Source organism: Oenanthe melanoleuca, chromosome 1A (assembly GCF_029582105.1).
Source record: "Oenanthe melanoleuca isolate GR-GAL-2019-014 chromosome 1A, OMel1.0, whole genome shotgun sequence".
Taxonomy (NCBI): domain Eukaryota; kingdom Metazoa; phylum Chordata; class Aves; order Passeriformes; family Muscicapidae; genus Oenanthe; species Oenanthe melanoleuca.
Window position 1 is genome coordinate 40286919 of NC_079334.1, and position 17381 is coordinate 40304299.

Below are 17381 nucleotides of genomic sequence, written 5' to 3' on the forward strand. Positions count from 1 at the left end.
TTTTCCTGAAATGTTCAGGAGAACCAAAATAAGTGATCAACAGTGCTGGTACTTGCTCTAAGTACTTGATTTATGGAGAAATTACAGATCCTTGATCTGCTTTGGTATTTTGTGTTTTTCTAGTGATGCATCACAGACACGAATCAAGGGCTTTACATATTTTGATTAAAGCTCTTGTTTGGCTTTCAGGTTTTTTTCTTGTTTGTTAGGAGGCAAATGTGTATGGAGTTATGGACCATGTAATTTAGGAAATGTCTTCAAGTTAGCAAATTGCTCTATATCTATGAATTTTAAAAAGTTGGAAAAATGCCCAGTTTTTAATCAAGGAGTAGCCATGCTGATTATTATTTACATGGATACGTATCAATGCATTATATTAATTATGTTTTGCATGCTTTGCTGCAGATTTTTTTTTCATGAAAGGCTAAAACACTTGATCAAAATGCAGAAGACTTTAAGATGTATGATGACATTTCTTTTGAAATGACCAATATGAAATTTCATCATATTTAATAGGGAATGAGTGTAATTCTATGAGCTACTGAACACTCAGCAGATTCCAGAAACATATATGCTTGCTCTGGCCCAAAATTAACTGCCCAAATTTCCCATTGACATCTTTATTATGAAAATAAATAAAATGCAGGAAAATATTTTATCATTTTTTAAAACTCTCCTTATACAAGGTTTCCTGTTACCTTCAGTATCACTGAATAGAGTGAAGCCCATGCATAGAAATTTTCAAAAACTAGTCTTTCAACTTAGAAAAAGATAAGAAACAAGAAAGAAGAACAGAGGGAACAAGCTAATGATGAGGTGGAACACAAGCACCTCTTAGAGAGATTTTAAACTGAGTATTTAAACAGAGACCCTGTAACACCAAGCACATATTTTTCCAATGGTTTGCATGCCTCTGTAAAGAGAAATAGCATCAGTGCATTTTTATTATTATTATTATTATTATTATTATTATTATTATTATTATTATTATTATTATTATTATCATGCATTGGAAAAAATCTTCTCAGAAAAACGTTCATTTCTTCACAGAAAACCAGAGCAACCATCTTGTAACTTGATCATGTAGTGTATCAACATGCACATTAGAAAATTCAGTGGCAAATAATGAAGGCACTGGGAAAAATTATTGAAAATTTCCTGCAGAAGAGAAGACAACGAATTTTAAAGCTAAGTATTTAACAGCAATTAAGTCCTCAGTATGTCATAGGCTGGCATTAATCTGAATTTAAAACTGTTTTTCTGACTCAAAAAATGTGTTGGGGATTTCACTTAAATAATATTATTGTTAAATGCACAATGAACCTGTGCCATTAAAAGCTACTTGCCCTTCAAATGAAAAACCAAATAAAGACTTATTCATTGTTCTCCCTGGAAATACAGTAAAGATAATAACACTAATATATAAATATTAGTAGACACAATTATCTGCAGAGTATAAACTATACAAGGTAATAATAAATTTCCATTTCTTTCAGGGATTCATTTGGAATTTCAGGAGGCATTACTCTAAGGTATTTCATGAGGCATAACTCAAATGTTCTCATGAAAATGTGTAGTTTTTTTTTTCAGAAGCATCATCTTTGGAGTATTATCCTTCTGTCTCTGTAGATGGTTGAACTGAAAGGCTAAGTTCAATTTGGTAATAGCTGTGTTGAGCACATGAACTGCAAGCATCCCACTTCTGAGTATTTAAAATTAATTCTAATAGGTCAACTTTGAGGAAACAAAGGGAAATTAGTACTAATCAGAAACTAGAGGTTTATTTATGGCTGACCAGTATTTCTATCCAATAGTTTTCTGTTTAGCAGTTTTTCTGTCTCAAAAATAATCTTATTAAAAAACTCCTGTGCCCAGACATGGAGACTACATACTCACCCAAACATAAAACAAAAAAAAACCCAATGCTTTCCCTCATCTAAATTATGGATTCAGTGATAAAAATGGGTTGTTTATTTCCAGGGATAATAGAAGATACTTGCCCCATTTATAAGTATTTTTCATCTGAAACCTTCTGAACTCACTCTCTCACTTTCAAAGAACTCAAAAATTTCTAACTGAAGATTTAGTGTTTAGTACTTGGTGCCTTCCCAAAGCAGGTTACAATTTTAGCTCTGAAATTTGTCTTTATAGTTTGCTAACTGTGAACCAGATTGACAAACAAGTTCTGTATATTCTGCTGTTAGTAAATTTTCAGCAGATCATACAACTAGAAAAAAAAAACCAAAACCAGAGGTTACACTATACCATTGTAAAAATTATAATTATAGCAACTTGAAAAGAAGAGATATGTAGATAATCTAAGACATAACTGTTGGGAACTCTTTGAAAAAGAGTTAAAAAATCAAAGAACAAAAAAGACAAAATAACCAAATTGAAGTGTTTATTTAAATATTTATTTTAATTCTTCATAGACATTTTTCCTAAACCATGTTATTGTATAGTTACAAAGGTTTTCTTTTTTTTTTCTTTCTTTCTTCCTCTTTGAGAAATAGCTGTCTATTCTAAAAATCTGTGTGTATGCACATGTGAAAACAATATTTGTGAATGCTCATTACTCAGCACCTTCTATTTATTATTCCCTATTATCATTCATTATTTTTACACTTAAAAACTCCCTGTCTACTTTACCTGGAAGCAAACTAATACTTTGTCAATTCTGCCTAGAAGAATTTAAGAGAGCAAAAAGTCATAATAAATGCAATAGCCCATGCTATTGAGTAGTTCTCAGGAATGTAGGGCATATTCCCTCCAACTCAAACCAGTACATTTTTCAGATAGTGCATTCACACTGAAAAATTCAGCCAGCTTTGGTTAAGATTAATATTGTCATTTCTGTCTTCCACAAATTGCCCATCATATTAAAGTTCATACAATATCCCATGCACCTCATCCTACAGTTTGTTTTCTTTCAGAATGCTAATATAACTAACTAAACTTGGAAATGATTCCTTATATACTGCTACAAACAATAATATGTAATTTCAGAGAAAACACAAGACACTTGTTTCCTCTCAGTTGCTCCTTTATCATATTCCTTTCTCCTCTCAGTTTTGCACTGTATAATTAAACTTCAAATTGAAAATACTGAATCTATTACCTAGGATGTTTCTGTGGACCACTTATTGTGAATTATGGACCATGAGTGGATCATTAAATCTCATCTAGAATAAATGTGATGAGAAGTATAAATCTGGATGTATGTATTTATAACTTGGAAGTGTCCAGGGAAGTCCACATATTTAGGTCATTGTCAATAACCTTTTAAGATTATTTCCAGATGCACTTAACACATCACTATCATCAGGCTTAAACTCTATTTTATAGGAAAAAAAATCCTAAAGCATTATTTTATAATTTTAATTACAAATTTTTTACTAATATCCAGTAAAATGCATATGGTGTCTGCTAACATTTAGAAGCCTAAGTGTGTCAATTTACCAAACACCTTTACAAACCATAAATTATACAAATTCTAAATAATTTGATACTATAATAAAATATTATATTTAGTAATATTTAAAAAAATAAAAATATGTAGCTCCCAATGTGCTGAGGGAGTGGGAACAGGGAGGGAAAAGGGAAAAGGGAAGACTGAGGGGAAAAGAAAGGACAAAAGAAACAGAAGAGGGAAAGGAATTTATCTGTGTTTTAAAGATATAAAATGGGAATTAAGGATTGTCATTAGCTTTTGGAACCTATTTAGAGTGTAAATGTAGACAGTGGTAGTGTATTAATCATATAAGACACAGAATTTACATTTTTCCCACTATTTTTCAAAATACATTCAGTTGCCAATTAAAACTGAGACTCTTTGTTGAGCTTCATTTGCTTTGTTTTTTTCCCTGCTTTCAGATAACTGAAAAAATAACATGTGCTTATATTGAGAAAAATCTGTTAAATTATAGAGTGATATGTAAAGTAAAAAACCACTATTTGTCTCCCTAGTCAAAAAGACTAAAACAAAGATAAACTGTTAAATGCCTAGAAACATGAAGGAAATAAAAATTTAAATCAGAACAATGAACAGCCAAAAGTTATCAAAATAACTCTTGATCAAAAACAGTAACAAGATTTATGTGATGTCTTTCATTTTTCCAATGCATTGTCATTGCAACTGTGCTCAAATTAGTAGCCTTTACTGCACTGTAAAAAAGTGGAAATTTTGAGGACAACTCAGTCAACATGTACAAAATTCTGAAAATGTCCCAACCCAACCTAGGGTGAACTATGAGCCTATGATTTCCAATTTGCTTAAATTTAAGACAACCCATATTTAACTGCTTTCTAAAAATAATATTCAGTTAAATATTTACTGAATATTCAATATTTTGAGTGGTTTCTTATGTCTTCTCATTCTATTTTTCCTGCATCTTTCATTTTACAACCAAATATATGTCTCAAAATAACTCCATCCAAAGAAATTGAAGGAGAAATCAGATACATTTTTTAACTTTTTACATCTGAGTACATGTCAGTTTATCTTTGCATATTCCCATACCCACATCACATATGTTTTCTCATCAGAGCTGAATCTGCCATTGAACTGTCACTTTTAGATTTCCATCTATTTTAGAAAGAGATTTACTTGATGCACTTTCAAATTTTTAAATTGTTCTCTGTGAAGAGCTACATGCCCTTTATTTGGTGGCTCAACCAAAATTAGCATAAATTATGACCAAGTTAGGAGTGAAAGAGTCATTAAAAATTAATAGAAAAGCCTGTGGCTTGGACAGTGGAAAAGACATGTATTATGAGGGAGTTGGACAAAGGCCATTTTGGCATTTGCCTTTTGGCTGGACTAGAGAGGAAAAAACATTCATAACATTCTCTACACAATCCTTTCTCTTGTAGCAGCAGAGAGCCCCTCCATAGACAAGATTTTCTGAAAGTGTGTGGGTAGGAAAGTCTAGATGAGATCTGTTTACATGAATAAGGAGTATCTGAGCTCTGCTTCAAAAAGCAACATGAAGGGGCTTGGTGACCTAGTTCCATCTTTTTGCACTTGAAGATAGTGTTTGTGTGGCTTTTGAACGAGGGGTTTTTAGCTGCTGTGAAGAAATAAAACAACCTGCCACTGGCAGAAACCTTATTCTCCATCTAGTAATGTGAAGCAGCTTCCTTCTAATGACTGTGATGCATCATAAATTCAAAATAAATTAGTGCCCATTAAAATACAGGCTTTTCATGATTTGTATTACAGATACTGCCTAAGCATCATGCATTTCTGGAGTCACCATTCAAATAAAGAATTATGTTGACTTTCTTCAGCAAGAACATATTAAAATAATCCAATGAAATATACCTACTTCTGCAAAGATTTACCATGTGTGCCTGTGAGGAGAATATTACTGAGGTTACTGGGGAAAGTAGTATTTTCTTCCTACAGGAGGAATTATGTTTCTTTAGTAAGTTTTAATACATCTTACTGGAAAGCAAATGGTCAGAACTTTGACTGATCTAGGCAATGTGTATATCTGAACACCTTGTCAGGTAATTTTTTTATAATATATGGTGAAATAATCTGGAAGAAATTCCATAATATAAATTTGTTCTTTTCTTAACCCCATTTGCCACTTGAGCTCTGGTTCTCTGAGCATAGGGTCAAGTGCTTTGCACTCAGCTTACTGTTTACATTTGAGTAAGTAAATATGAAGAGCTTCTAAATCACAATGGCAAATGCAACCTTGCACACTCTTTCCACAGGTATAAACTATGGTGCTGTGTAAAGGACAAGAGAATCACTCCCACATAGATTATGTGGCATGCTAGTTGATTTTTAAGGAACAATACAGAAAATTAAACAAGCATTGCATGAACCGAATTTGTGCTTAAACATCAATTTTATTCCCAAGCTGAAATAAAAATTTCAAGCCTCAGAATTTTTAGTCAAATTAAAACTCTTCAAAAAGCTCACTCTGAAATATCTCTAATGTGTTCTGCCATACAAATAAACAAATTAAAAATATAAATGTGTGACATTACCATGAGCTAATTCTTCCTCTTAGCCCAAAATAATTACAAACAATTTTTTTCAAGGTCATTAGGTATCATATTGCATTTCATTACCTAACAGTCTTAGGAAACTTGCAACTCTACAGTTTCTTATTTTAGTGTAAGCTCAATGTGTTGCTTATGACTGTACATGCAGTCACCTAACACACACTGAAGCTCTCTCTGGGATGAACTGTCACATCTCATTCTGTGTTCTTCTCCAAGGGACTGTTCATGAAAGGGAGCATGAGCCCCTTAGAATCATCTCCAGTGTTGACTACATTCTCTTTCCATGTGAGAATCATACAATTGCAGGTCACTACCTGGAAGTGTTTTGTCACCTTCTGTTGCTCCAATGAATAATCCTTACAGTCACACTGATTCTTGACTTCTCAGAGAACTTTGCAGCACTGGAACTCCATGGAATCCATTAATTTAAATAAATTAAAATTGAAGTTAGGAGATTCATGCTTAAGGTCAAATTGTACTGTGTCCTTAGATTTTTCTTTTCCATTTATGAAGCAGAGATAAGCTTGCTAACAAATAAGCCAGAAGTTTTATCCAGTGATTACTTCAGTAAAGTGAATACCACCAGCATTGCTCAAATCCTATAAATCTTCAAAGCTAGTATTCTATATTTTATTTATATTTTATTTGAGGAAAAATATATGAATCATTAATGGATCATGTCTTTTTAAGGTGAATATAAATAAAAATGAGATTCGAATGAATGCCTCTGGAATCACTTAAGTCATTGAAGGTACACTGTCAAGAAATCTTGATGTTGCAAACACACCTAAGGATGAACATATTTGCATAAATGTATAAACATGTTTATATGTTGACTTTAGATAGGTGAAAAGAAATTAATTTAACTTTGAACTTTATGAGAATACTAAGGTATTTAAAATAAAGCACTTCTTGCAGGATAAGCACCAATGGCTATACTTGTAATGGAGCCCCAGGCAGTTATTTTAGATGTCTCTGATAAGAGAGTACCATCATCAGTGAAAATGCTCCTTCTCTCCATCTTTAAACCCTTATGTTCCTTAATTAAATGTTTCATGGTAACTGTTCTGGAGTCTTGGTTCCTTATGGATTGTGTAGTTCCTCTAAAGACAGTCTTTAAGTTAAATATCCAGAAGCACTTTGTTTATTTGCTGGTCTGAAAATTACAAATATTCTGATGAGGCAAGTAATAGCATCACTTTATTATGTACACTTAAAGCTTAGCAATGCCACAATACAGAGAGATTAATTCTGCAAGTTGGGTATATACCAATAATTTAAATAATTTAGAGCAGCACTGCTCTAGCAGTTTTCTGAGTGAAATTTTACTTCCAAGGACATAAGATTACTCCACCTTCTAGAGAAGGCCAAATAGGACATTTGCCACCTTCTCTTGTGACAGCCCAATCTTGAAAGCTGGTGCAGGGTTCTTGGGAAATCCTGCAAATCTGTAAGCAAAATATGTGGAACAGAAAAACCCATCCTTGTAAAAGAACTAAAAATTTCAGTCAAGTGAGTCCTGTTCCAGGAACAGCAAAGGATTCCTTCACAGGAGAGCAATATGAGTAAGGTTTGCATCATGACAAAATTGGTGCTGCCAGCTGATACTGATAAGAGAAGTGTTTGGGGATCTTGTTACAAAGAGACCGAACCATATTTAATTTTTAAATCTTTCACAGAACATAAGAAAACATAACAGATCCACAGATTTCTATCAGCTCATAATTAGCTACAGAAGAATGTAAACCTGGCCAATTATTAGACAAGCCAGCTGTGGTTTTTTCTTATCTGGTTAAGGAAGAAAGGAAATTATAGGTACGAGGAAAGTCATTGCAAGGTAAGAGAAGATTTACAAGCTCAAAGGTACTGTTAAAATTACCAGGTATTTTTAATAGCATTAAAGCTAATGCAACTGAGTCCAGTGTAACTTGGGAGAATTAGAACCCATTGAACATACAAGAAAGTTAAAGAAGAAAATCAGACCTTAAACACAACAAGCTCAAAATTCCTAATAATGGGTGTGTATCTCTAATAAGAGATGTTCTTAGATTTCAAGATCTCTAGGTAGCAAAATGCAACATATTAGTGTAGGGCAACAATCATGTAGGGTAGCATCAACTCAGATTTGTGCAAAATTTGAACTTTACCTCTAGATTCTTTTAGCACTCAGAAGCCAAAGAAGTCTAAATTTCATGTGTTTTGGACATTAGTTTCAGAAGGAATGAATGAGAAATTCCCATCTTTATTGACTGACAACAGATGTCTAGTCAACTGGTCTCATTTATGCTGACGAAGACTAAACACATGAATCCTGTTCATTTTATCTCCACCTACTATTATTAAAAAGATATAAGGATACCATTACTTTCTTCAAAGTTTTCTAGAAGTTAAAGCTTTTAATGGTAAACGTTTCAAAGCATTTCACATAGAAAACCAAACAGGTGCACGTTTCCATCATCAGTGACAAACTGTCAAAAGATGTGTTTGAATTATATGAGGAAATCAGCACCTTATTTCACAAGAGAGTTCCTGTTTGAATCACATTCTTTCTTTTGGATGTCATGTCATCCAGTATATACTCCCCCAAACAATCAGGTAGAATTGCAATGCCAATACTTAACTGTTTCTTGACAATTAAAAAATACCTGCCAAAATTTCTGGAAAAGAAAGTTAAGATTTTCTTTGGATTGTATGCACCCACAAAACATGTATTACCTACTAAAGCTGCATTTGTTTTTATTCTTTGTCATACAGAATCTCAATAGAGTATCACTATTAGATGAAAATGTTCTGACTCCTGAAATGGAGTTCATATGGTTTATACATTTAGACACATGTGACATGTGGTCTTTGAAAAAGCTTCAAAACCAGCAAATCAATTTAGAGTGCCTAATATAATCATTAAATACCATCATATTTTTTTTATTTCTGTTGCTCCTCTGGCATCACCATAGACCTGTCACTACTTTCCTGGCACACTCACCTCTGTTAATGACTGCAGAACTATGTATCTTTAGGAATCACAGTACATCTCAGCTGTTGCCATTTGATACTGGCTTAGAATATCTTCTAAACATATCAGTATAACACTGTTTTCCTTGAATATATTCTCCAAAATAAACACGGGAATAGTTCTTAGACATTCCAAAACAATGGACCAGTAAAATTCTATAATAAGTTCTTTGTAAAGTGCTGGGTTTATTATTTCATTTGAAGTGCTGGGTGACTACAATGCTATACACAGACTTTTCCTTCCCCACAGTTCTTCTCTGGTATCTGTATAATGCCTCATGCTTCCAGTTGTGCTAGACCATTGTTTCCTTACCTTTGAATTACCCAGCACACATCACGAACACAACCATTGTATGATCCACTGAAAAACTATATGGGAACTAATCCAACATTTGCAGTACTCATAAAATAAGCATTCCTTCGTCAAAGTTTTACAAGCTAAATGAACATATCAAAGTCCTCAGCTTGTCCCTTGATACCTTTCTTAAACAAACCCAAAGTTTTAGCCCCTTAGAAAATGATGCATGTTATTTATTATTGTTAGACTTTGACCTATTAACTGAAACTAAGTGGAAATAAAAAAAAAAATATTTTTTTACCAAAAAAAAGCTTGCAATATTGATTTACTTATTTAAATCCCTGTCTATAAACCCAAATTGGACCAAGACAAATACAAAGTTTTACAAAGGGAGTTATTAATTAATGTTCATTATGCAATCCGCATTGCCTACTTGTATGTAAAGAAAATCTGCTGCAGTAAAAGGCTCAAGTTAATTAAACTTAAGTTACCACAAATATTTCTATAGAATCATGGAGTTGTTAAGGTTGGAAAAGACCTCTAAGATCACCAAGTACAATAATTAACCCAGCACTGCCGTATTCACCTCAAAAGCACGTTCCAGGTGATTGTATTATCAAACCATGACCAATACTCTATGGCTGGAACACCAGAAGAGGTTTGTAGAAACACAATGGGAACTCTGCACCATGTCATGTCTTTCTGACAATTACTCAAAATTAACACAAGCATACAATAAAAGGCAAAAAACTCCGTATTTCTCTCAGTGGAAGTATGTCCTTAGCTTTGAGACTGGTTTCCTGAGTGTATTTGGATCTCAGCAAAACCTCTCTTTCATGAAAACTTGACAAAATTGGATCCCCAAAAGGCACTGAATATTTAGCAATTAGATTTTATTTGTTTATCAAAATGTAACAAGTTGCAGAGTGAAAAAGAAGCTTGTTCCTATACATAGGGTGACAAATTTGTTTGAAAAGTAAATGTATAAAACCAGATTCAACATATATGCTTTTTTTCCACCTTTCTTCTCTTGACTATTTTAGAGTGTTTTCCAAACATCTAGGAAGACATCTCTGTTTAAAACATCTGTTTTTAAACATCTATTGCTACTGCAGAACACTAGTTTAAACAACCAGTTTTACTAAAACTCAAAGCCTTCCAAGAAATAGAAGACCTTCCCAGGCTTTAGTGTTCAGGTCTTGTTTTTTAAGAACTGAACTAATGTATATTTATAATATTTTGTTACTCTTATCTCCATTTGCTAAATAAGAGTAAAAATGCTCTGTTTTGTGAAACCTCATTACAACCCCTTTTCCTTTATCTGTGAGTCTCAAATTAACTTGACATAGATGTTTCACATATATCTTAGGCTAAATGTGAAGTATTCCCTTATGCCCATGAGGCACTCAGAAACTTAGTAAGTTCTGCTTTCAAGGACACTCTAAATGAGGTTATTAAAATTCAGCACTTTGCATATTCTGATGGAGAAAAACACTTGCCCCTGACAACAAAAGAGATAGGTCAATTCAAGAAAGATTCTCAATCTCCATATGGATGGCCACTAAATTCCTTGTGCCAGTGTTTGTAAAACCAAAATTAGAAAATGTTATCAGGGAGGAAGAAAAGTGTAGGAACCCAGATCCTGCCCAAAAGTAAAAATCCATAACCATCTGTTGTTTGTGTTACATGGATTTCACAACTGTCATCTCCACTGTGCACGCCATTTCATCTTCACAGCAATATCACCAAAACACCCACTGAGATAAAATCACAAATATTTTGAACATACCATATGATACACTATTTTCCAAATTAATATTAGACAAAGTCAAAATGAGGACTTGTCTATAGGTTGCTTTTGTGCTGTCACATGAAAAATCCTTCAAGGGTTTGCTACTGTATGGAAAAACTTAACTCCTGACTTGAATAACTTAATCAATATGGAAGAGAAAGGAAGATATTAAATGATACATTTTTTAAGTACAAGCATGTTTTGAAAAATTGTAATGGCCACTCCATACATTTATATAGCATCTTTCTTCAAAAGCAGTCTAAAGATGTAAACTATTTACTCAAAAATATTATGCAGAATTTAAATGAACATTTTACGTTTTCTGAACTTCAGACCAGTAAGACTGTCCCACATTTCACAGCTGGGTATGGCTTGAAGGATTTATCAGCTCTCAAGCTAATCTTCATAACCCAATGTTATACTCAAAAAGTTCTTTTTGAGAAAACAAACAAACAAAAGAAACAAAAACCGCACACTGAAACTGCCCTTAGAAAAATGACAGAAAAAGAGTTAAGAACCAGAGAGAGAACAAACTGTTTTTTCCCTGAGGAAATCTAAAACTCAAGGTCAGCTCTGTCTGAAATCACCAGACCTGTCACATGGCTTTCATAGCTGCCACTATGGCTCCTACCAAACCCACTCTGAAAGCAATGAAAACATTTTTGCTGGAAACAGATCGAGCTCTGATAAGAAGCTCCTTAATCACCTTTGGCTGATAACACTGCACAAAGTGAGAGCTAAAGTTTTGAAAAACAGAAGAATGAACTAAGAGAACTTGAGGTCAAAGGTATTTGATCTTTTCTTTTATTCCTCAATTTGTGTGTTGGAGCAGAAATATGACTGTAAGTATATAGATACTCATATATTTTATATACATAAGAATACATACATGAACATGCATTTTATACCATTATCTGTTCATAAACATACAGGAACACAGACTGTGCTGTCAGGATAACTCACTTAATTCTATTTTATCCCAGCTTCTGTCCTCCAGTAACAGAAGTCTGGTGGTCCCAGTCTCAGTCCCTTGGGTGCAGGAATCCATCACAAACCCATCACCCTTAATTTAATGCAATTGACAGTGTCTGCTCAAGAGAGGCAGAAGAAGGAGTTACCATGGAGACTGAACGACTGCTCTTCTCCAGAGGATGCTTTTATCAAGCATGGCCTGAACAGTAGATGCTGTGCAATACTAGTAACCTTAATCACATCACTGGATCTTGCTTTTTGGGATGCCTTTTTAGTAAACTCTAACAAACATCAAAAGGTTGGGGGGTGGGGGAAGAAGGAAGACAGAGCTTAAGAAAACAAACAAACCAACCCCCTAAAATACAACAGAATATGGTATGAAACTACATATTGTGCCAGATTGAGAGAGAAAAGGAATTTCATATTGATATGATTTATCAGATTTGTCACCTCTGCCTGGTGCTTTTCTAACAGGGTGAATGCTGTGCTTGACCTATTTGCTGGAATTAACCAGGACTGCAGAAGACCATATGGATTGCCAGATGGTCTGCTATAATTTAATGCCATTTATTCTAAGTATGAAGTAAGTGATAAATATAATTAACATTCTTTTAGCTCCTTACTGGAGATTTTTTCTGAGGCTTGAAAGGTAAGTTAATACCTTGTTGCTGAAACACAGATGCCAGCTAATTACTGCAAAAGGCTGCAGCCTCCAAAGCAGGAAGTGTCTGCACAGAGTCTAACTTATTCACTGACCCCACAGTGATGATTAATAGGTTGAATGCTAAACTGTAATGAGGATGACAGATCTGAGATGTTTTCAGGTTACCTTAATTAGGAGCATGATGAACAGTGTTTATTGCAGGTGTACGATTCACACTTCATAGTAAACAATGCACCTTGGACTTGTGGCCTGAACATGTATTTCACATTACAGCACATCAAATGTGAAGGAAGAATCAAACCACCTTCAGACACTAAAAACAATGAAGAGATTTCCTTCAGAAATGTTTTTCCGGATTGCTATTTCATATTCTGCCAGTGATTGTCTAAATGGCCTAGTTCTTAGGAAGTGGTCCTAGAAAAGCTTTGGCTTCAAAGAGTGTTTATATCAGGCAAGGTTATCATTCTCAGCACTTTTAAATCACGAGTCTGTAACAAGATATCCAAACAACTCTGCTTACTGCTCCTGTGCTGATAATCCTCGTAGTAAATGGGGAGGTGTGAGCAGAATGAATAGCAAGCAATTTTGTAGTTTTTAATGTCAATATACAAGTGGAATTAGTAATTGGTAATCAGAACAGTCAGAGAAGTATTAGAGAAAAGGCAGAAATACTGAATCTTTTGTATTTAATAGGAAAAGTTGTGCACATTGAACCTCACAGATAAAAATGACCACAGCTAAATGCCCTGAGATTTGCATGTGCACTGTTAGTAAAACCTGGGTGAACTTTGACCTGACAGAAGTGGCATAAATTAAATGCTATGCAGAGAACACACCATAGCAGCACCTGCACAGACCTGCTTTACGTTGTTAGAAGAGCTCAGTCAGCAAGTCACAGCATATAGAAAGCAGAAGAAAAATCCAGCTTTTCAACATCTGTGCTCCTCCCATGCTCCAGATTGCTTCAGCATCTGTTCAGATGTTCAGAGGCTTTCAGTTACCCTCTACAGTGCAAGTGCTGATGCACCCTTAGGAAAGTGCTACATTATGGGGGACTTGAATGTGCTGAGACATGCCCTCTTTTACTGCACTCTTGGAGCAATAACTTCAAGTAATTTCTTCACCTGATGAATTCACTTGACTATTGTCACTGGTCCTATAAAATATTTTATGTTTCTCCACCAGTACATGAATAACTTCTGATTTTCTATTAGTATATGACTAAAAATAGCATCAAAACATCTGAATAGTATGTTTTTGTTGATATTGATACCATTTGTCAAGATATCTTCATAAGGTCTCTGTGGTTGACAGAATTTGAAAAAAGATCAATTTTTCCATCCCATCAACAGAAAAGTATTTACCTGAGGTGCTAAAGCTAAAGCTAAAGCTAAAGCTAAAGCTATGATGGCTCCAGTTTCATTATTGTAGTCAGAGGAGAAAAAGAGGTAGTTGGAGAGAACAATCCAGATAGCCTGATCCTCTTTGCAGACATGCTCCTTACTTCCCTGACTGCTAAGTAAGGTAGGGCCATTCATGTGTCAGAGATTAGGGAGACTGAAATAAGAGATAAAAAAACTACCAGGCTGAAAATGTGACTTCATTCATCCGTTAATAGCTCATTTGTTGAACCTGACATCACTGTCCTTTGCTGTTACTCAAATACCACTTCTGAAAAATACTGGAGTGATACTCTGGAGTGATTAAAGAGTTTCAGTATCAGCATGCTATCAGTACAATGTTTGCATTCTCTATGTCTATACATTCACACATATGTACATATGCATAAACACAGCATTTATAAATAGTATGCATTTAATTGCTCCATCAGTACAAATAGTCAGATGCTCCAGGTACTTCTGCTACCTGTTAACATTAAAAGAAAGGGAAATACCAGATCTGTTGCCTGCATTCACACCTTTGAACTGTCTAAGTGTTTTGCCTAAGCAGCATCTAGTTCTCACCAATAGTTAAAAGAGAAAAAGTTCTGAAAAAATGAAGAAACCATGCAGAATTTAACAAGTTAGCCTTTGGGACTGATAGACACAAAGCCTGTCAAAGCAGATTTGACACTTAGTTCTTAAACATAGTTTTATACTATAAAATCCTTTTACATCTGTCTTGTTCTTTACTTGCTTGCTTACAAGAAAAAAGGTATCAGAGAATTTATGCTCACTGTTCAGTCCCAAGGATAAGACTGTCTGTATCCTAGCTGTCATACAGATAGCATGTTTGAAACATTACTCATGGTCTGAATGGAAAATAGGATTTTAGGACAAATAAGGACCAGATATAAAGCCCTTGTCTACAGAGGAATACCTGTGGCTCATGAAGGAACCTTCATTACCATAATTTTCTGTGATTAAACTTCATCATTGAGAGATCTCACCAAGCCAATGGAAACTGACCAAATGTACTGCCAGACCCAGAATAAATTATTTGGGCATTGATTTGTTGGGAAATTATATTCTCAAAAATTGTGAATTTAGGGAAAGACTGCAAAATCTTTTTTTATTTAAATTAACTAAATCTTAGGTAGAGGAATGAAAACAAGGCCCTAAGAGAAAAAAAATACTTTAGGACCACAAAATAAACCAAATGAACAAACAAGCAATACTATTTACTAATTTCACCAATGTCTTACCTCCTGCATACATGACAGCCAACATTATGGATGATATCCAAGCTATCTCACTATATGATGTGTGGAAGATCTCTTGTATTTCTTTGAAGAACACTGTGATGGCTTTGGGGAAGGCATAGGAAAATCCAATGGAGATAAAAGCCCCAAAGACCACAACCCATCCCCAGCCTCCATCAGGAGGTGGGTAATCTGGTGCTCCAGTTGTAGGTGGCATTTTTTTTGGTCTCTGTCTCTTCTCCAACTAGACTGAAAAACAAGAAAAGAAACAGGATGTCATTTTTTTCCCTTTTTTTTTTCCATATAAAACTACATTATTAAATAGTCATCTGCAGGGATCACAAAAAACCCTCAGAGGAAAGATCAATTTCCAGATTTCATGGGACCACAGAACAAGAGTACCTGTTTTCAGAAGCAAAAGCTGTTCTGCAAAAAAAAAATAAAAATTGTGGCAAGAGTATTTCCAATAGTCTATGAGTATGTGGCAACTGTTAAAAATCACTGATCTCAATCACTGAAGTTGTATTTGCAATTAGCCACTTATTAATTTATGTAGCTCTACCATCAACAGTGTGGAGAAGAAACAATGAAAAAATGTTACACCTAGATTATAACTAAATGCTATAAATAAGTGTTAGCAAGATTTATTGGTACTGCAGCAAAATCAACATCAACAACAGAGAGGAACAAACTGAGAACATCTGGAAAGCAGAGATCTAAGCAGAGATTTAAAATTCTCTGTGTATCCATAAAATAAATACACAGTATTAAAATTCCATACTTTACTCTTAAGATTTTGGTATTTTGATGTTGATATTACTTGCAGGAACAAGGTGGAGCTTGATGGTACTAAATTTGCTGTTTCCACATATTAGAAGACATTAGGAATCTTTCCACAGCTCTTCTATAACTCAGAATTGACCATAAGAGCTGTCACCACAATGATACCTTACAGAGGTTCTAAGAGGTGTAGCCAACACATTTGGGCAGCTCAAATCCACATAAAACTTCTAAGACTGAAATAAATTTCATATTGCTAATATCCTCATATCTAAAACCTTAAATTTGTTTACATTCTGATTGCCTTTTTAGAAAATACATAGCACTGACAATCCATTTTTTATTTCTGAGATTTTTTCCACTAACAAATCCCACTGTTATTAAACACTGAACTAGAGTCCACTGTATTTTTTTTTCTGTGTAATCCAGCCTACAGAGACAGTATGAACTGCAAACTCTTCTTTGCTCCCTGTTTCTTTCTTGGGCATTTAGGCAACTTATTACTCTTGATTGGTCTCCTGCCATACTAGTATTGAAAACTGTGGATGATAACAGTGAGTAGGTTGCTGTTACACTTATGATTACCAGCAAGTCTCTACATGATTTCTTCTGTGCCACTTACAGCATATTCCAATTTCTCACAGTATTAGCAGTGGGAGTGAGATAATTACCTTAACAAAAACTAAAAAAACCCAACTGTGTCAGCTTATACTTATCTCTTGGGATAGTGCCTGGAGCATATTTAATGTAGCACTGCATGCAATATATGCCACAAAACAAGCAAAATGTTGTTTTCAAGATTACCTATTACTTGGCTAGCCCTGTGATAGAAATCCAGTGTACTTCTGGTTCTCCAGCTCACTGAAGCAGGTTGTAGATATCAGCTACAATCTCATGTAGCTGGCACACCTCTGGGGGAAGCTAAAGCAATGACTAAAATATCTGACATTTAGGCAAAATTTTAAAAGCCCAGGTAGTTTGGCTTCTGCACCATATAACTGAGATTTCCTGCTGGCAGCAAGAGGCATCTGTTGCTCTGCACACAGAGCATGGAAATCTTTTTATACACATGTCCAGAAAGAACCCCTGGTATGTACTTTGTTTCTGCTTATCCCAGCCTCAGTTTAATGTTGGTTCACTGAGAAAAGTCAGAGGGGAAAACCTGGGCCTGCCACTAGGACAAGTTGGACAAACAGAAACA

General features: G+C 34.6%; 1 protein-coding gene across 3 annotated transcripts in view; it reads right to left on the reverse strand.

The window, feature by feature from the left end:
- Positions 1–17381, reverse strand: part of SLC16A7 (solute carrier family 16 member 7) — an 80062-nt gene that overhangs the window by 18431 nt on the left and 44250 nt on the right. For all 3 annotated transcript variants that reach the window (XM_056513152.1, XM_056513162.1, XM_056513169.1), the window contains one exon: positions 15404–15649. In XM_056513152.1, the coding sequence (XP_056369127.1) occupies positions 15404–15617 (214 nt within the window). In that variant the 5' untranslated portion in view covers positions 15618–15649. The remainder of the gene's footprint in view (positions 1–15403; positions 15650–17381) is intronic.